The 21,554-nt window shown below is 35.7% G+C and overlaps 1 protein-coding gene and 1 pseudogene across 1 annotated transcript; both read left to right on the forward strand.

The window, feature by feature from the left end:
* Positions 1-2,724: 2,724 nt before the first annotated feature.
* On the forward strand, positions 2,725-4,459 carry LOC121762967 (lignin-forming anionic peroxidase-like). The gene is made up of 3 exons (XM_042158993.1): positions 2,725-2,977; positions 3,253-3,604; positions 3,913-4,459. The coding sequence occupies exons 1-3, from the start codon at positions 2,765-2,767 to the stop codon at positions 4,296-4,298; spliced, it is 951 nt and encodes a 316-aa protein (XP_042014927.1). The 5' UTR covers positions 2,725-2,764; the 3' UTR covers positions 4,299-4,459.
* A 4,368-nt stretch (positions 4,460-8,827) lies between these two features.
* On the forward strand, positions 8,828-20,989 carry LOC121760417 (annotated as a pseudogene).
* Positions 20,990-21,554: the final 565 nt, after the last annotated feature.

Raw genomic sequence — 21,554 nt, forward strand, 5'->3', positions numbered from 1 at the left:
TTTCAATCTACTTTCCATTACATTTTTTAAAACCCGTGCCCAGTCAAACTGTGATAAAATTTGGGGGATGGAGGGAGTATAAAAGAGAGAAAGAAAATGAATACGCGGTAAACTCTTACCTTTTTTACGATGTATTTTAATCCTCCCATTACCAGTAGATAGTGTGTTATCTAACTTGAATGGTTTGTTCCATTTTAGTAGGACCGTCCATTCGGATATCAGGTACTCCCTCCTTCTCAACTAAGTTGAGTCGTAGTATTTTTTTTGGGACGTCCCAATAAAATTAAGTCATTTCCCTTTTTGATAAAAAACAAAACATCTAATCACTCTTACTTTATTTCATATTTACTTTACTCTCTCTTTATCTCTCCTACCTTTTCTCTTTCCTATTTTATTTTACTTTCATTTAATTTATTCAACACAATTTCTTAATCTCCTTACCTAAAAATTTTGTATCAACTTAGTTGGGACAGAGGGAGTATTAATCAACTTGATCCAAAAATTATTGGATATTCGGTATCCGATATCCGAAATTATAGGTTTCAAGATCAGGTTCGAGTACACTTATTTTGGGCATATCGGGATACCCGACAGGATAACTCAAATTAAATAATGATAAAAATTATTCTAACTTAGGATTTAGTGTATGAAGAAAGTGGAGTTCCCAACTCCCCATCCCATTTCTGCCTCCGATCACAGCTCTGGGCATCCAAATCTTGTTCCTTGGAAATGCTGCTTCGACTGCAAGGGAATTAATTGGCCATGAGACTCAAAACCATTACTCATTTTCCCTTCTTTTATTAATACATGTGAGAGTGAAATGGTAGTGATAGAAAGCTAAGAAGAGAGATGTGAAAAGGTTTGATTTTCAAGATTTTGAAAATTTTGGCGATTTTTCTTTGGATAAGAGAACCAGCAGACATCTAACCTTATTGTGGACACTCTTAGGGGATTAGGCAGCTGGATTTTCGTAAGAATCAACGAGCCCAAGTCATGATAAACTCAGAATTTGAGTGAGATATTCGGTGATTATTTTCGTCTTGTTTGAATAGATTTTATGTTTTGTATAAGTATTTGAGTTAGTTAATTATAATTTGAAACGTTGATGAGTTTGTAGAGTTTTGTACATTCAATTTAAAGAGGGCAACAGATAAAAGACACGAAGTTGGAGTCGAAATTATATAGTAGTACAACATTTACAATTTTATTTTACATTTGATATCAATTATTGGCATACTATGTTTGATCAATCAATGATCAAATTTCTGACTGCTGTTTATTCTTTCTTTTTACTCCACTTGAGAGTAGAGAAAAAGGCGATAATCAAATTTTTTATTTCAAACACTACTGATTTTTCAACTTGAGTTACTTCAAGGTTAATTGTTCCAAAGGAAAGGCGAACGATAATCACTTTCTTCGTGGATTAATTATTATGAAAGACTACGTCCATATTTATAAAGATTACAAGATACTACTCCATTAAAGAAAATAACTTAAATTAAATTTTAACTTTTTGTAGGAATAAATTATAAAGATAAACTTAAATAATATACTTCCGTTGTCCCTCGTTAAGTGATTTATATTCATTTTGAGGTATGTCCTAAGCTAAGTGAGTCCTTTTCTTTTTTTACATTTTTTTTCTTATTTTTTCCTTTCTATTTTTTCATATATCTTATTTTGTTCTCTCAACTTAATTAGAAAAACTCTATTTTCTTAAAACTCAGTGTGAAAAAGTTGTGCCTCATGACTTAGTGAGGAACCGGGGGAGTAAAGTAATGCTTAAAATTAGATGAGGTCTAATGGATAATTGGATATAGTACTATATATGTATCACTATACATCACAGTATTCGAATAATATAATTAAATCACATGTTATTTCCTCCGTCAAAGAAAATAGTCCTATGGCTGGACGATACAAGTTTAATGAAAAATTGATAAAGTAAGAAAAAGAAAGAAAAAAGTGAACAAAATAGGAGAGAAAAAGAAGAAAAGATTGATACAATAGTATTAATAATTTGAGAAAACTTTCAATTTTAAGATAAAGACTAATTTTTGTGGATATTTTAAAATGGAAAGATGAGATTATTTTTAGTTGAAGGAGAGAGTATAAAATTGAATATTATTTAGAAATTGATTTATAATGCTAGCTAGCAAATAATAGATTGATTGACTACTTTGGAATCCAAAGTTAGGATAGTTGGATTTTTCCCTATTCTCAGAAGTCACTATCAAATTGAGTACTATATAACAATCTTTGGTTTGAAGAATATGAAATTTTACAAATAAGATAATCAATAAATAAAAACTTTCATGTAATTTTCAAGTCCAATATCAACTGATCTAATATAGTAGTATAAAACTAAAAGAATAATTAAGAATTATAATAAAGGCGTGGCAACTTCAACAACACTACAAATATGTTAACCTGTTTATCCACTAATAAAGTTATCACTACGCATCAATTTCATAATTAATGCTTATCTAATCCTGCAAACTAATCACAATCTAAAAACAGTGGGACGAGTGAGAAAATTCAAACCAAAGAAAAACACAAACAGTTAAAGTAGTCGGCAATATTTTGAAAAGTATTACTATTACACGTAGCATAATTTTCAAACACAGATAACGACTCAGCCATGCAAGAATCAGTCACGTTTAAGTTGTAATAATAAATCTTCAAACTATTTCCCCTATAAATAGAGCTAACAAATCATCTCCCCAATCATCAATCCAAATACTAAATTGTCTACTTTATTAACACGATGATTTCATCCAATTATTATTATGTTGTTACACTTGTTATAGTCTTGATTTCTAACGTACCATGTGAGGCACAACTATCTTCAACGTTCTACGACAGTACATGCCCCAATGCGCTGAGTACAATCCGAACCTCCATCCGGCAGGCCGTGTTGAGGGAGCGGAGGATGGCCGCGTCCCTCGTCCGCCTCCACTTCCACGACTGCTTTGTTCAGGTTAACATTTTCTCACTTTCATGATCATATGTTAGTAGTATTCTCTCCGTCTCATTCTAAGTAACACATTTTCCTTTATTGGGATGCCCCACTCTAAATGACACATTTTCTTTATTCTCATAACTTTACTCACAAAACAACACTATATAAAATTGTGTGCTGAATTAGAAATGCTCCACTTAAAGTATATCGTTATGTGCAGTGATGGACACAGAAAATAGTATTGATAAGGGCTCTCAACTTTATATGTATAGTTAACTTGTCATTGTTATTAGGGATGTGATGGCTCAATCCTATTGGATGATACCACCGGAGAAAGAGTTGCATTGCAGAATAACAACTCTGTCAGAGGGTTCGAAGTGGTGGAAGCCGCGAAGCAGGCGGTGGAGGCTATATGTCCCGGGGTGGTGTCGTGTGCTGACGTGCTGGCAGTGGCGGCGCGTGATGCAACGGTGGCTGTTGGAGGGCAATCGTGGACTGTGAAACTTGGGAGGAGGGATTCCACCACCGCCGCCACCAGAGCACAAGCTGAAAGCGACCTTCCTCGCGGCAGCGATTCTCTTCAAACCCTCATTTCCAACTTTGCCAACAAAAACTTAAATGAAAGAGAGATGGTTGCTTTGTCAGGTATTTATAATCATTTATCTCTCCGTCTGCTGTTAAATATTTCACTTTTTTTTTTAAAAAAATTCATTTTCCTTTTACTATTTTTTTTATAAATACACTCCAATTTATTAACTCAATCTATTTAAATTTTGTTATTAAAATATACATTCCACTAATTTTCAATATCCATTTTATTTTACAAAGTCAAATGATCTTTTAAAATCCGAACTAAATTAAAAGTGGGATAGTGTTACCAGACGAAGGAATTATTAATTATCATGATAAATATATATATATAAGAGTGCGTTAAAATGCAAACAATTTTGCAGGATCACACACAATCGGACAAGCTCGATGCGTGACTTTCCGGGCCAGGATCTACGGCAACACCAACATCAACCCCGGATTCGCAATCATGCGGCAGCGGCAGTGTCCTCAGACCGGCGGCGATAACAATCTGGCGCCGCTGGATCTGGTGACGCCGAATTCGTTCGACAACAATTATTTCAGGAATTTGGTTGAGCTGAAAGGGCTGCTGGCATCAGATCAAGTTCTTTTCAGCAACGGATCGAGCGACAGCATTGTGCAGGGATACATCAACAATCCGAGGAGTTTCCAATCGGATTTCGGCGCCGCCATGATCAAAATGGGAGATATCGAACCCTTAACCGGCGGAAATGGGATAATTAGAAGGACATGTGGTTCTGCTAATTAAGATAAGATCAATGCTACAAATTTAAATAAATCAGTGTGTCGTTTTCGAAGAATGTGATGTGATCATGTAATTAAGTGTGGTTGCTTCTATCAAGTGTTTATCATGGTTTCAATTATAGATTGTCAAATAAAAAGAAGTAAATCTAAATTTTTTTACTTTTATATACTGACTCAAATAAGGTAATGATAACGAGTATAATTAACTAGAACAGAAAGAAGTCATAAAAGGTTTTTTAAAATAAAATCAAACTGATATAATTCCTTTTGTCTATAAATAAAATGTCTCATTTTGGTGCATCAAAGATTATTAAAAATGTTAATAAAATATGAAATTTATTTTTATTCACGTTCACATTTTGTCATTTCTGTCCATCCCACTATAAAAGTCGCATTTCCATTAATTTACATCACTCACATTCAATTATAAAATTAATTTTAAAAAGTGGACCACATATTTTACAAACTTTTCCAATTTATTATTCTTTATATTTCTTAAAATTTGTGTTCACACTAAATGTGGCTTTTATTATAGGATAGAGGAAATATTAATTTGTAATAAAAATGTACACTTAATTATTAAAAGTGAAATGAAATATTTAATAAGTGATAATCTGAAATAGCAATATGATATATTTAATGGTGAGATACTATTTTACAAACTTTTCCAATTAATTATTCTTTATATTTCTTAAAATTTGTGTTCAGACTAAATGTGACTTTTATTATAGGATAGAGGAAATATTAATTTGTAATAAAAATGTACACTTAATTATTAAAAGTGAAATAAAATATTTAATAAATGATAATCTGAAATAGCAATATGATATATTTAATGGGAGTATCTCACCAAACAAAATTAAAGTATAAACAAGTTGCACTTTATCGCTTACATGTGGAGCAGTATTAGATAACCATGGTTAGTCTTCGAATAAAAGAATATTCTTTCCATTAAATCCAAACTCTAGAATATTAAGCTACAATATACTCCTATACTATAACCGGAACTTTGTGAGATTTGCACTATTATTATATAAGATGTTTTGGATGAAATATGTTCCGTATATGTAACACTAGTTATTGATTTTGCAACGGAAAATAAAACAAAATCTTATTTAAATGATAGAGCTCAATATTCAGATTAAATTTTGATGTTCTTAAAATCAATATGTCTTTAGTATGAAAATATACTATTATACTCCAATAATGTACAGCTTAATTTAAATAACTCATACTAATTCTAGTATTAAAAATCGACTAACATGTTGCAATGGATCGGGTCGGCTCCATACCCATTCAAAATGTCGGTAACTAACAATTAAACGTGTATATACACACGATTTGAAATGGACAAGGAGACAAAATGCAAAGGACCAGGTCGGGTGAGATGCACAGTGGTTGTTATATTATCCGTATATTCTGCAATTTGCACACCATTTTAATACAATAGTAATAGTCTTTGCTATCACTTTCAAAAAGTTGATTCTCTAATTTACATAACATACTCCTTCTGTCCCATATGTAACATCCCTTACATAATTGATTAAACTGAATAAGTGGGGTCACACTTTGATGCGCTTAACCTCTTATTAAGAACATGTCTATTGAAGAGGCAGCTTATCGAATGCGGAAATAAAATAATCGCAGACTGATCAAGCAGACGGCTAAACCGATCCACGTCCGTGCATGTGCATGGGAAATGCGTGAACTGATCAGGCAGACTCTTTAGACCTATCTACATGTCGTCGGACGCGCAATCCAAGGCTACTTTCAAAATCTTAACCTACAAGATACTAAAACTTAGCACAGGGAAGTAAGGATCGAATCGCACAAGGATAAAGGTGTTGAGCATGTGTGAGGGACATTTTGGGAGGGTTTGGCTGCTGCCACACTACTAAAGTGAGTTAAGAATTATCTACTTGACTTGGGAAATAAAACAGAGGACACTACCTAAACTTATCAACTAGACTAGTAACGTACAGAAACATGCATGAACGACTAAACATGAACCAACATTTAAATATGAAATTAAGCAACTAAGAATACCTACAGCTACAATTCCTGCTGGAAATTTCCTAAAAAAGGCAGACAAGTAAGAAAAGTAAGTGGGGACCTTATTTCCTAAACTGGCTAGGTGGCAGATAAAGCTGAAAAAGTAAAAGCAAAAAGCAAGTTTCAGATTTGATCTCTAACTACCTTCTACTTCATCTTCTTCATGTAACTAAGCAAAAAAAAAAAAAACAGAGCAAAAACATAGCATTTGAGGCACCATTGACAAAGAAAACAGAGCATGCTTCAAATGAGTCGCGAACGAGAAATTTAAGCTAGAATTACTAGATCTATGCTAACTGACCAACTAGAGCGAGGAACAAACAGAAGCAAGCCATAATCATGAAATCCCAAAACAGAACACACCAAAACTACGAAATCAAAGACTAACCAACATGGATCTATGAAATCAGGTGTTAACAAGGAAGATCTAAGAGATTACCAACTGCCAAGCATCCAACATGAACGCAAATAAACTCAACATCTCAAGATCTAACTACAAATTGCGAAAAGCATCCAACAAACATAAACAAAACTCAACATCACAAGATCCAACAATTATTTTAGGAATTTGGTTCAGCTGAAAGGACTGCTGGCATCAGATCAAGTTCATTTCAGCAACTAATCGAGCGACAACAATGTACAGTGATACATCAGCTATCCAAGGAGTTTCCAATCGGATTTCAGCGCCGCTATGATCAAAATGGGAGATACGAACCCTTAACCGGCGGAAATGGGATAATAAGAAGGACGTGTGCTTCTGCTAATTAAGATAACTCATACTAATACTAATACTAGTATTTAAAATCGATGACAGGTTGCAATGGACCGGGTCAGCTCCATACCCATTCAAAATGTGGGTATCTAACAGTTAAACGTGTATATGCACACGATTTGAAATGGACAACGAAACAAAATGCAACGGACTGGATCGGGTGAGATGCGCCCTTGTTTGTTATATTATCTGTATATTATGCAATCTGCACACCATTTTAATCAGGGGCGGACGCAGAAATAAATACCACTAGGGGCTGAAACTTCTAAATTTTGTTTCAAAGTATATTTTAGGACGTTTTAGATTGTTATAGGGGCTTTTACTCAATAATTTACATTAGATTTGGATAAATTTTAAAATTTTATATAAGAAAAAAACTTAAAAATCAATTTTATTGAGGGCTTTAGCCCCTCCCTTAATACACATAGGTCCGCCCATGATTTTAATACGTTAGTAATAGTCTTTGCTATCGCTTTCAAAAAGTTGATTCTCTAATTTACATATTCCCTCCGTCCCATAAAATAGTCGTCTTTTTCCATCTTTGTCCGTCCCATAAAAATAGCCTCTTTTTATTTTTAGCAAGTCTTTTCTCTCTTATAAGGTGCGCTCCATTCTCCACTAAAAATATTCCAATTACTTTTTTTTACATCTTATATGTAACACCATTTACCTAATTAAATTGAATAAATGGAGTCACGCTTTAATGCGCTTAACCTCTTATTAAGAACATGTCTATCTACCATGTATTATTAGTATTTTTTTTCCTTGAAACATAACAACTGACACATTATTACATAATTACACTACAAAAAACTTATCTTTTAGGGACACAAAAACTGAGACGCAATCACTTGCGTTGAAATTTTTTAAAATATAACATCTGTAGGGATTAGATCAACATGATTCACTAATTACTGGGACCTCTTTGTATTATACCATGTGGTGAGATGGTCAATCCCACACTAAAACATACCAAAATACAAAAAATTCAAGATACACAATTATAGACTCAGTACAAGATACTGAAAAAGAAGCCCTAATTAAGCTCAGGTCCTAAACCAGAACTGAACCGATATCCTTCAGTATCACTTGCACACTTAGGGAAACTGATTAGTAATAACAAGACAAAGATCCTAAAGGATCAGAACAAATAAAGACAAGGTCAGAGTCAAGAATATGGCTCAGGTCAGAACAGCGACTGCACCGGGCCAAGGACCTTCCCACACAACTCAAACAATAGTCACAAGATGAGCGTCGTCGAACTCAAGCAGTCAGAAACCATAGTCTCACTGACTACCACCAGCTCCAACCGTCTCAACGCACCAATCACCACCAAACTCGTCGATCTCACACTCGAAACACTGGATCTCTCAAGAACAACTCCGAACACAAACAGATCTAACCACAAAGTCAGATTCAACACCAAATCTCGAAGAAAACCAAAGCAGTAGCCTCAACTCGAGGATCTCACTGATTAGATCTCACTAAAACAGAGAACAATCGGTAGGGAAAGAAGATCGGAGGAAATGAACGGCGAAATCACCTTGGAGAGAGAGAGTGTGTAGAGAGAAGGCAGAGCAAGTCATTGTTTAGAGAGAGAGAGAGAGAGAGAGAGAGAGAAAGAGAGAGAGAGAGAAGTGAACAGAATGAAGGGTAAATCAAAAGGGCGGGACAACTTATCTCACAAAAGAAGCACAACCCTAGATCCAATGACTGTTGCTCACGATCTGTGCAGAGGAGCCATGCAGCAGCCATCGGTGAGACTCAGGTAAGTAACGGGATTGACTAACGTTTGGGCCAACAATAATGATATGGGCCAACTCATTTAATCACTTCAGGACATGCCCAATGACCTAAATGTAAGCCCAATCACAATGGATCCTTTATATCTAACAACAATTAAGGACGTAAAAGAAAGCGTGCCTAAATTGAGAGCAAATTAACTTAATCTTTTGTTTTTAAGGACACTTCCATTTGCATTCTCTAACTTTAGTTGGGACACCAACAATAATGACACTTTTTGAAGCGTTCATGGCATATTTAGAAACACAAATTAGCGTCTTATTTGTACTAAAAAATGTCCTTAACGAATTTTTTTGTTGTAATGATAGCAACTTGCTATAACAAAAACCTTTCAATTATACATATAAAAAATCCTCAACTAAATATGCTATGTTGTACCACTCTAACTTTAATGGTGACTTGACATGCACTGCTGTCCAACAAGCGAAATACCTCACTACATTGCTCTGTAAAAGAGAGAAGAAGAGGGAAGAGCTTTAAAAGCTCGTAGTGTAAACGAATTCTAGAAAATTCTCTAAAACTTTAATCTATATCACCACCCTCACAAAGTAATACTCCCTCCGTCCCACAAAAGATGTCACACTTATGGAATAACACGAGATTTTAGAAGGTTTTGTTTGTGTCTTAAGGGGAAAGAGAAAATATAATATTTATATTATTGTTAGAGAGAACTTTTTCTAAAAATGGAAATGTGATATTTTTAATGGGACAAACTAAAAAGGAAAGTGAGACATCTTTTATGGGACAAAAGGAGTAGTAACTCGGATTGAATGTTTAAGCCCATTGAAATAAATAGTAGTAACTCGGATTGAATGTTTAAGTCTATTAATTTTTTCAAATAGTAATTTTTTCGCATTGATTTTTTAGTTAGAGAATAACTGAATTTAGGCGTTTAACAAACGTTGCTCTGATCTTTCCAATTATTTTAATGTCATTATAAATATTATAATAAAATAAAATAAAATAATTGATAACAATAGAAGATATAAGAAGGATCAATTGAATTGAAGAGTCTCTTCACTTTATTTTACGTAGTTAATATATTAGTCTTTTTTTTATAATTAATCCTAATTAATGTAGGAATAAGAAGAGACTCTTAAGTCAGCTTATTACATGATGAAAGTGAATTTATTGCATTTTTTGCTTTCTGATTTCTTGATTAATAGGGTTGATTAATACTTTATTATTAATTGATTCTCAATTCATGAAATTGTTAAACACTTCAATGGTAATTGGATTTAGCTAAAATGTCTAAACTACAATTATTGATTTCATAGGGGTAAATTTACGGTACCAATTGAAAAGATTTAGATAATTCCAATATTGTATGTATATAACTATATATGCAAAATTGGTATATTTTCAATCAGCATAATGTAAAGTGGGATTGCCTTTTTTAACAGGTAATCAAGAGTAATTGATGAAAAGTGAGATTGCAAAAAATTTTGTTGGGTAATCAATATAGTAATTGATGAGTTGTATTTTTAATTTTCAACATTATTAATTAATTGGGATGATAATGAAATAGTCCACACATATTTAGAATATATGTGGTACGAAAGGATGTCCGAAACTAAACCAAATCCTAATAAACTACTCACATATAATTAATAATAAAAATAATACAAAAGATATTTTAAATTATAGAGGAAGTTAAATGAAGTAGAATAAATATCTGTATCAACATCCCTATGATTTGCTGTTAGCTTTCTTTGCTATATAAGTCGTAGTATTACTAAAATATAACTATATATTACTAAATTTACGGTACCAATTGAAAAGATTTAGATAATTCCAATATTGTATGTATATAACTATATATGCAAAATTGGTATATTTTCAATCAGCATAATGTAAAGTGGGATTGCCTTTTTTAACAGGTAATCAAGAGTAATTGATGAAAAGTGAGATTGCAAAAAATTTTGTTGGGTAATCAATATAGTAATTGATGAGTTGTATTTTTAATTTTCAACATTATTAATTAATTGGGATGATAATGAAATAGTCCACACATATTTAGAATATATGTGGTACGAAAGGATGTCCGAAACTAAACCAAATCCTAATAAACTACTCACATATAATTAATAATAAAAATAATACAAAAGATATTTTAAATTATAGAGGAAGTTAAATGAAGTAGAATAAATATCTGTATCAACATCCCTATGATTTGCTGTTAGCTTTCTTTGCTATATAAGTCGTAGTATTACTACAATATAATAAAATGAAAGTCCACTAATAATTATACAGTTTAATTGACATGATTATACATGGATTAGTCTAAATGTCAAATTTTATGCGTACAAAGTAATATGCCTAGTAACAAAAAAAAAAACTGATTCAGAATAAGTGTACTAGCTAGACAATTTTCAACTCCAATAATACACTTAATGAGTGGAGACCACGTACAATTTATTTGAAATATCATGTATATGCTTTTATTATTAATCTTGTAACGTAAAAAACGTCGCAACTCGTGGGTAAGCAAGGAAAACAGTTTAAGGGAAAATTGGCATTTGAAAAATATTGCAATATTACATCAACTCCATCACAATGTAGTTGTAGTTGAATAGTACTCTTTTTATGTTATTTCAAACTAATTGAATCATTTTCATTTATGGGCAAAAACTTTGTCTTTTCTCATATTTTAGTCTCTTTTTATCTCTCTTACTTTATTCATTCTCTTACTTTACTCTCTCTACTTTAATCTTTAATACTCTCCCCAACCCAGCTCAAGGAATTGATTTCTTTTCTGCCGTTGTTTTGCGAAGATGATAATATTATATAGTTAAAGTGGAGAGAAAGTAAAGTAAGAGAGAATAATAAAGAAGAGAGTCGTATCTATATTATTCACTTACTTAATTTACTTTCTCTCCATTTTAACAATTTATTATCATTTTCACAAGTATCTATAGAAAAACTATCAATAGTACATCAATTTTTTAAATTCCGTGCCAAAAGAAATGCCCCTATAAATTGAGCTAATTAACAATCTCTGCAATCATCATTCCTAACTTGTTGGTAACACTCAACATTATATATACATATACATACGAAACAAGATGAAGATTTCATCCAACCATTATTAATATTTTGCAACACCTTGCTATACTCTTGATCGTGCCATCCGATGCACAACTATCTTCGGCGTTCTACGACAATACATGCCCCGGTGGGCTGGGTATAATCCGTGCCTCCATCATGCCGGCCGTGGGCATCGACCAGAGGATGGCGGCCTCCCTTATTCGCCCCCACTTCTAAGATTGCTTCGTTCAGGTACTGATTATATAGATCTCATTCATCTAATATTCTTTCTTATTGAGTAATTAATTTACATTTATTATGATTAATAATATATTAATTAGGGGTGTGACGCATCAATCCTATTGGAAGATGATAGCGGAGAAAGAGCTGCAGTGCAGAATGCCAATTCTATTAGAGGTTTCGAGGTGGCGGAAACCGCGAAGCAGGACGTGGAGGCGATATGCCCAGGTGTGGTGTGGCGGACATTCTGGCAGTGGCGGCGCGTGATGCAACGGTGGCGGTTGGAGGGCCGTCGTGGAGAGTGAATCTAGGGAGGAGGGATTTCCCCGCCGCCGCCACCAGAGCGCTTGCTGAAAACAACCTTCCTAGGAGCAGCGATTCTCTCATAACCTTGTAGAAAATGTAGAATGTGGATTCATATGATCCAAAGAGAACGAAATCATTTCTATTGAATGATTCATCGAGAAATACAAGAGAGAAGGCTACTCTATTTATACAAAAGATTGAGCTAAGATGTCAAGCAAAATATCTTCTAACTAACTCTATAACTAACTCATTTCCTAACTAACTCCCTAACTAACTCTTCCAAAATATCCATGTTGACTTGGCAGTGACGCTGCATGCATGAGAAGGGAGTTAGGAAGATTTATATTGTCGACCGAAATCTTGTGTGCATGAGGAGAACTCATCGTTGATTTCATTATCTTTCACATGCCCCTTCAAGATGAATTGTATAAACTCTCAAAATTCATCTTGCTCAATATAGAACGAAAAGCCAATGCTCCCAAGGGTTTAGTGAAAATATCTGCTAACTGCAGATTATTTCTGATGTGCAACGGCTTTATCACACTCTCCAAATATTTTTCTCTCACTGTGTGACAATCAATCTCGATGTGTTTAGTTCTCTCGTGGAAAACTGGATTTGAGCAAATATGGATGGCAGATTGGTTATCACAATACAATGGCACAACCTTTTCAACCTTTATTCCAAAGTCTCTGAGAAGAGCAATAGCCCACACTACCTCACATGTTGTTTGAGCCATGGCTCTGTACTCAGCTTCTGCCGATGAACGAGCAATGGTGTTTTGCTTCTTTGCTTTCCATGAAATCATTGAAGAACAAAGAAATAAACAATAGCCAGTCATTGATTTCCTTGTATCTGGGCATGCTGCCCAATCTGCATCAGAAAAGATGCTCAAACTGATCTTGCTATTGCTTGAATAGAATAATCCATATCCTGGTGAACTCTTTAAGTATCTGAGGACTTTTTCAGCTGCTTACCAATGCTCATTACTCGGATTTGAAACATATTGACTCAACTTGTGTACTGCAAATGTAACATCTGGTATAGTAATGCAGAGATAGAGTAATCTTCCAATACGTCTTCTATATTTTGAAGCATCCTTCAAAGGTGTTCCTGAATCCAATCTTAAACTTTTTAGAGGATCCATGGGTACAGTAGATGGTTTACAGCCAAGCATCCCTGTGTCTCTCAACAAATCCATTGTGTATTTTCTCTGGGAGACTAACACTCCTTTCTTGTTTCTTGCAATTTCTAATCCCAGAAAATACTTAGGAGCTCCAAGGTCCTTGAATTTGAAGTATTGTGATAGGAATGTTTTGAAATCCTCAGGTATCTCTGGATGAGTGGTGGCAACTAGAATATCATCAACATATACCACTATTCCAAAGAAGCCACTATTGTTGTTTTTGAAGAAGAAAGAATGATCAGAGGCAGACTGTTGCAAACCAAAGCCTTTCAGCACTTCAGATAGCTTTAAGTACCATTGTCTTGATGCTTGTTTTAAACCATAGAGATATTTCTTAGCTTACACACAAGAGTCGATTATGAGTTTGCCCCTTCAACAGACAGCCAATCAACTTCATACCCTGGAGGCAATGTCATATAAATATCTTCTTTCAAATCACCATAGAGGAAGGCATTGTCTATGTCAAGATGAGACAAAGACCAGCCTTGAATAGCTGCTAGAGCAAGAAGCATCTTCACAGTAGTGAGTTTGGCTACTAGAGAAAATGTGTCTAGAAAATCCACTCCTTCAAGCAGAGTGAATCCTTTAGCAACTAGCCTTGCTTTATATCTTTCTACTGTTCCATCTGGATTGAACTTGACTTTATAAACTGATAAGTCGCATTCTAGGCCTTGGTTACTGGTCAGTATAACGTGCTTAATTGGATTATATCTGCAAAACAGTTGCTAAAGTGTGCAGGAAAAAGGTTCCAGTCAGTACGAGAGGGTTCGGATAACTCAGGTGAACAGAGCGCCAGAAGGGTACAATACTGACCAGGATGCATGCCAAAAAGGCTCGAGAGGAGAAGAAGGATTGCTGGGAAGGATCAACCACAAACAAGGGCAAAAGAGTCATTTCACGAAGAGAGTCTACCCTAAAAAGCAAGGGCAGACCTCCCTATAAAAGGAAGCCACTAGGAGAGAAAGAGAGAAGGAAAAAAGGGAGGATCGACATTCACACTTAGTTAGAGTATTCTCTCTCGGTAGATCAGTTCCTTCAGCATAATCCAAGATCTTCTCATTCCTCGCCACAACCATGGTCACCTGAAGTTCCATCATTCCACCGGAGAATTGCCTTCCATCGTTCCAGCCAGTTCATTTCGTAGTCATAGCAGTTTCCTCGCCCGGAGTGGCAAAACAATCTTTATTTGCTTTCCTAGTTAATCTTTACTTGTTTTCCTTACGTTGGATCTGTTGCAATTTCGATACTTGTTAGCTTTTGAAGTATTTCATTTAGATCCAAACGTTTTATGCAATTAAGTTGTTTTTATGCATCTCTTTCTATGTGAATCTGTTTCATTCTGCCTAGGTAGCTTAGATCTAGTTGTAGCGGTAATTTCTCATGTGTTGAAAGCGTGATTTCTTTTGGAGTTGCTCGATCTGTGTTTATTAGTTAAGTTGTTGTTTAGATTTAATTTCTGAAGTGTTTAAGTGCGAGATCTGAGTTTACACGATTCTGCCACCTTGCATGTCGTCCAGTATGTGTAGTTCTTGATTTCGCTCATTTAATCTTTGAATTTTAGTGAGTTAATTGTGGATCTGAATTGTGAAGTTGTTGATCTGCAAATGTTAACCATGGAATCTGAGTTTGTTTGATTTTCTGCATTCTTGTTGAAGAAGACAACATCCACATCCAAGTTTGGGACCACTTTTGCTTTTTAGTTACTTTTTGCTTTTGTCCTTTGCTTTTCTGCTGGTACCCTACAGATCTGACAGTGCAGCCACCTGATAAGGCTAATTTCATGTATTGATTAAAGGGTTGAATTCATGCATTTACGGGGTCTAACACATGTTTTTAAGCCAAGTGTGTAGTAAGTTTCGCCAGGTCCAGGAAGAAAGAAGGACGATTGCATGGCGAAGGGAATTGGCGATAAAAGTGAGCAATATGGGAAAAATGACTAGACGGAGGAAACAGCGAAGCTGAAGGGCAGAATTGAGATTTCCGCGAAGGCTTCTAGAAGATCCTCCGCGCCTATATAAGGGAGAGAGCATGCAGAAAAGGAAGAGAGTTTTTTTCGGCTCCTTAGGTTTTATTTTGGCTCTCTTAGCTCACTTACTTCTACACACTTGGGGGGATGTCCGGGAAGTTGTAGGGGATTACGGGTTTCACTTTCTGTTTATTGTTGGGTAACACCGTCCTTGCGTAGGGCAAAGATACAATTTACCGCTTTCATTTCATTCCGTTACTGTGAATTTCACCGAGCTTCGCTGTTCGAAGCTCGACTCTGTTTTTCTGAAAATTTATCGTGGATTTATGCAATTTCTGTTTTCTGATATGGTGATGTTTATTTCGAGTATGAATGATGTTTTATTTCTGAGCTCGTAGTTATTTACTCAATTGGATGCTTTTCGCATTTGCTTGTCAAATCGGAGTAGAATCGTTGATGATTGTTGTTGACCGGAACAGATTTGTTGAATTGGAGTTTATGGAGTTGATTTTGGTGGTAGTTGGGTTCGGATTGCTTGGATCCGGAGTGGATTAAGCATCTTATGTGTGGATCTGAAACAGAGTAGTCATAGTTTGATGCCTCATTTCCGTATTTTTATTTCCTTCCGTCTAGTATATGTAGACCTGTTTAACTTCTGGCTAATCGCAAGTTTCCGAACTTTTACATTCTGTTTGAATCTGGAAATCTACTCTGTTTTCTTCATATTATCGTTTGAATCAGTAGGAAAAGCATGTCGTTGTTAGTTAAATTCATAGTTCGTTAGTTGCAGCTTTTCATCCGTACTTTACTGTTTTAGGGAGATGGTCCCCACTGCTTGCGTTTTTTTCTGTCTAGCTAATTTAGGTAGTTGTTTACTAGGTCAAGGAAATTTGTTTGAGAGATTGAAGTTACGAATATGTTCCATGCCTGCATGATGTTTTCAGTTTCCTAGGTCTAGTGTTATATTTTCTTCCTGAGTCTAGTAATAGTTTACCTCAACCCAAAATTGCGTGGCAACAGCCCATTCACCTTTTCAGAGTCTTCTAAATGCTTTCTTACGCATCCATCTTCGTGGGATCGATCCCTACTTCCCTGTACTAATTCATAGTATAGCGGGTTGAGGGTTTAGAATGATGAATTTGTGTGTCCAACGACTGAGACTTCTAAGATCCTCTGAGTTCCTAGACCTCGTGATCTAGTGGATTCTCTGGACTTGAGAAGCCTGACCTAGTATAAAAGCACACACGGTTCCGAAAACACCGTGTCCCCCACTCTCAGGTACACAGCTGTATGTCGATCATTTTCACACCATCCAGTCAGTAGAGTACCACCTTTAATTCCTGTCTAGGTAGAATCTCAACCCAAGCATGGTAGCTAACCAACCCCTCTCCAGACTATCACCACAATTATCCAAAGCGCATCCATCTCTGTGGGATTCGACCCTTACCTCCACTATACTAACCAGTAGAAGTGGGTTGAGGAAATTTAATTGATAAAAGGTTTAGGTTGTCGTGCCAACGACTCAGCTAGGTTGGGATATTATCCTGATCAGTTGGATGCATACTTGTATATAACACAATACCGAAAACCTGCTCTTTCATAAACCCATTTACAATCAATGGGAATCTTGCCAGGTGGAAAAACTGTAACAGACTAAGTATCTGTTCTAGAGAAAGCTGCCAGTTCATCTTGCATTGCATGCTGCCACTCTTCATATTGGGAGGCTTGTTTGTAAGTGGTAGGTTCATGTATGGCAGACATGAGTATTACATACTTTAGATACTCAGGGGAAAGTTTGGATAGGTTAAAGTAAGAAGAGATTGGGTATGGAGTGGCTGATGCAACAGAGTTGCAGATGAAGTCTGTGAGATGAGATGGGGGTTTTATTGTTCTGCCATGGCTGGAAGTGATAGCTTTGTTTGGAATGGAAGTGGTGATGTTAGTGTTTGAAGTGGAGGGAGTGTGTGGGAATGGTTTAGGAATATTTGGAGGTGGAGCAGAAGTAGGAAAGTCAGAAGGAGACAAATGAGAGATTGGAAAAATATCGTCATGAAATGTGACATTTCTTGTGATTATTTGTTGCATAGAATCCAAATCAATGAGTTTATACCCTTTGTAGTCAGAGGGAAATCCCAGTAGAGCACACCTAATGGCTTTAGTTGAAAAGTTGTCCATGCCCCGTTCTAGAGTAGAAGCATAACAGAGAGAACCAATCACTTTCAAGTGTGAGTAAGATGGGGTTTTTTGAAAGAGGACTTGAAAATGGGTCACATTATCTGGTAAAACAGATGATGAGACTCTATTTATGAGATAAGAGGTTGTAAGTATGCAATCCCCCCAAAAATGAATAGGAAGAAAAGATTGGAATAACAAACTCCTAGCAACATTCAAGAGATGCTGATGTTTTCTTTCCACCCGGGCATTTTACTGGGGAGTTTCAACACAAGAGTGTTGGATGATGGTTCCAAAAGATGAGAACAATGAAGGAATGTTTAGTTCTGGAGCATTGTCACAACGAATGTCTTTTATCTTTGTGGAAAATTGGGTAAGAACTGTGTTGAAGAATTGTGGAAGAATAGCTCCAACATCAGACTTGTTGTGCATTAAGAAAGTCTAGACAAATCTGGAGCAATCATCTACTATAGTGAGGAAATATTTGTATCCCTGGGTAGTGGAGGGGTTGAAGGGTCCCCAGACATCACAGTGGATGAGATCAAAACATTTGGTGGCATTAGAATCAGATTTGGAGAAAGGAAGGTGTTTTTGTTTGGCAAGAAGATAAATGTCACACAATGAATGAGATTTATTAGGAAAATTGAGAATATCAGACATGGTTTTTAGCTTCCCAAATGAAACATGTCCTAACCTCTTATGCCAAATATCTATGCTAGTGACTGAATTAGCATAAGAAATATCAGTAGATGAAGTAAATGAAGAAGGAATGATAGAACCTTCCACATGCTTGGAATCAGAAGAAACATCAAGTTTGTACAAGTTGTCTAATCTGCTACCCCTCCCAATCACATTTTCCTAAGAAGCTGCCTGAATTTCAATGGAATCATGAGTAAAAATGACAGTGCATGGCAGAGATGAAGTTAATGAGCTCACAGAAATGAGGTTGAAAGAGAAGGTAGGCACATAGAGGACATAGCAAAGATTGATTGAAGAGGTTAGGTGCACAGTTCCAATGTGTGTGACAGAAGCTGTAACAACAAACATGATGTGTCGCTCCAGTGTCTAATAGCCAAACTGATGGAGACTTAGAAATAGAATTAATGAATGGATTGGTGAAGAGAGTAGTACCTCTGAAAGGAGCAATGTGAGGAGATGTAGGCATGTTTGGTGCAGCAGAAGTGGAGTGAGTTGGAGTGGATGGAGTAAGAGTAGCAGCAGCAAGTTGAGACTGAAGCAAGCTTATCAACTGCTGACATTGCTCCTGAGTAGGCAGATTCATTGATGGAGAAAAAGCAGATTTATCACATGAATCTTCAAAGTTATCCTCCACAAATTTTACAGACTTGATCTCATTGCCACCAGCACCAAACTTGTTTTTACCCTTACCAAAACCTGGTGGAAAACCGTGGAGAATAAAACATTTATCCACTGTGTGATTAGATTTGCCACAATGTGAGCAGATTCTCCCCTTATTGTATGATTGAGATGTTGCAGCATTAGCTAGGTAAGGCTGCTCACTCATAGGGGAAGGTATAGTTGGAGAATAGCCATCAATGTTTCGTTGCCTTTCCTCCTGCAAAACAAGTGAGAATACTTTTGCTAGAGGAGGAATTGGAACCATAGAGAGAATATTAGATCGAATCTGAGAGAAGAGAGGATTTAATCCAATCAGAAATTGCATTGTGCACTCTTGCTCTTGATACTCATGCCATTTCAAGGCACTATTGCATCTACAAGAAATGCACCAAGCAATTGGTTGAGAATGCTTATACTCATCCCAGACAATGCGAAGATTGGTGAAGTAGGCATTGATATCATCTTTCCCTTGATTCAGAGACATGATGCGTTGCTTCAATTGATATGCTCGAGGAGAATCAAGTTGAGAGAATTGAAGCCGTAGATCTGACCAAATCTCATGAGCATCATCGAGGTACATAATACTGGAAGATATCTGAGGGGAGATGGAGTTTCTGAGCCATGAAACAACCATGCTATTGCACCGCAACCATGCTGAGAATAGCAGATCATCATGTGGCCGATGAAGAGCTCCATTGATGAAAGCAATTTTATTCTTTGCCACAAGTACAGTGTTGACAGATCGGCTCCAATGAATGTAGTTAGATCCAGTAAGCACATGAGGAACAAACAGCAAGCTTGGATTATCACTTGGATGAAGGTAGTATGGACTGGAATTATCCTCCATAGGAGAAGAATGAGTGATGTTTGCGTTGGAGTTTGAACTGCTACCACGCACCATTGTGAATTGAAGATAAGATAAGGATGAAGAAGAAGAGAAAGTGATTGAATCAGCGGAAGAAATTCAAATCACATCTGATACCATGTAGAAAATGTAGAATGTGGATTCATATGATCCAAAGAGAACGAAATCATTTCTATTGAATGATTCATCGAGAAATACAAGAGAGAAGGCTACTCTATTTATACAAAAGATTGAGCTAAGATGTCAAGCAAAATATCTTCTAACTAACTCTATAACTAACTCATTTCCTAACTAACTCCCTAACTAACTCTTCCAAAATATCCATGCTGACTTGGCAGTGACGCTGCATGCATGAGAAGGGAGTTAGGAAGATTTATGTTGTCGGCCGAAATCTTGTGTGCATGAGGAGAACTCATCGTTGATTTCATCGTTAAACCAAAGGGATATGGTTGCTTTGTCAGGTAAAAAACTAGGGTTTTGATATTTTCAATTTCAACATTTAATTTATAGATTGATCAGCTAATTAATTAATTGGAATTGAAATTTTTGATTGCAGGGTCTCGTATGATTAGGCAAGCACGATGCGTGACGTTCCGGGACCGGATCTACAGCAGCCTGGACATCGACCCGAACTTTGCGATGATGCGGCGGCGCTACTGCCCTCAAACCGGCGGCGGCGACATTCTGTCGTCGTTGGATGAGTTGACTCCAAACGTCTTTGACAACAATTATTTTAGGAATCTACAGAATGGGAGAGGTATGCTGGCATCAGATCAACTTCTTTTAAGCCAACAACTGATCAACAGCATTGTGATTTGTGAATGCATACATCAACAATCCTGTCAGATTCTCGTCGGATTTCGCCGTCGCCATGATCAAAATGTGAGTTATCGAACCATTAACTGGTGGAGCTGGGTTAAATAGAAGGACGTGTGCTTCCAGTAATTGACACATTTCAAAATTCAATGTTTTCGAATAATTTCTCATTTGTTATGTGAAAGTGTATTATCAGTTTTTCAATGATATGTTGTCTTTTACTTTCACTAGTATCACACCCGTGCAATGCACGAATTGATTTAATTTTATCAAAAGTAAATTTCTATTTTAAATTAATTACTTAAAATCAAATATAATTATATTTTATCTAAAAATTAAAAATCACAAATGTGCAGAACAATTCAGTGTACCACCCAAAAATATAAAATTAATTAAACAACTTTAGAGGCCAACCAGGCGCATACATAGATTTAAATAATTGTATGGAATTTGCATTATTTATAAAACTATGAAAAGTTTCCAATGACCATTTTCTTATCTCTTCCACAAAATAATAATCATGATTTTATATTTTATTAATGGAACATATACGCTTGAATACCATTCACATCAAAAAATAATAATAATCATCAATAATAAGGAGTCATTAAAATAGAAAGATGGATTAGTTAAGTATGTAGGACATAAAAAAAGTTACATATGGTGACAATAACATATTACTCCCTCCGTCCTTAATA

The sequence above is a fragment of the Salvia splendens genome, chromosome 13 (genome assembly GCF_004379255.2).
Source record: "Salvia splendens isolate huo1 chromosome 13, SspV2, whole genome shotgun sequence".
Taxonomy (NCBI): domain Eukaryota; kingdom Viridiplantae; phylum Streptophyta; class Magnoliopsida; order Lamiales; family Lamiaceae; genus Salvia; species Salvia splendens.

Coding starts and splice junctions, on each gene's coding strand:
- LOC121762967 (XM_042158993.1), top strand. CDS start 2,765: ATGATTTCATCCAATTATTATTATGTTGTTACACTTGTTATAGTCTTG. Junction 2,978..3,252: donor TCCACGACTGCTTTGTTCAG/GTTAACATTTTC, acceptor CATTGTTATTAG/GGATGTGATGGCTCAATCCT. Junction 3,605..3,912: donor AGAGATGGTTGCTTTGTCAG/GTATTTATAATC, acceptor ACAATTTTGCAG/GATCACACACAATCGGACAA.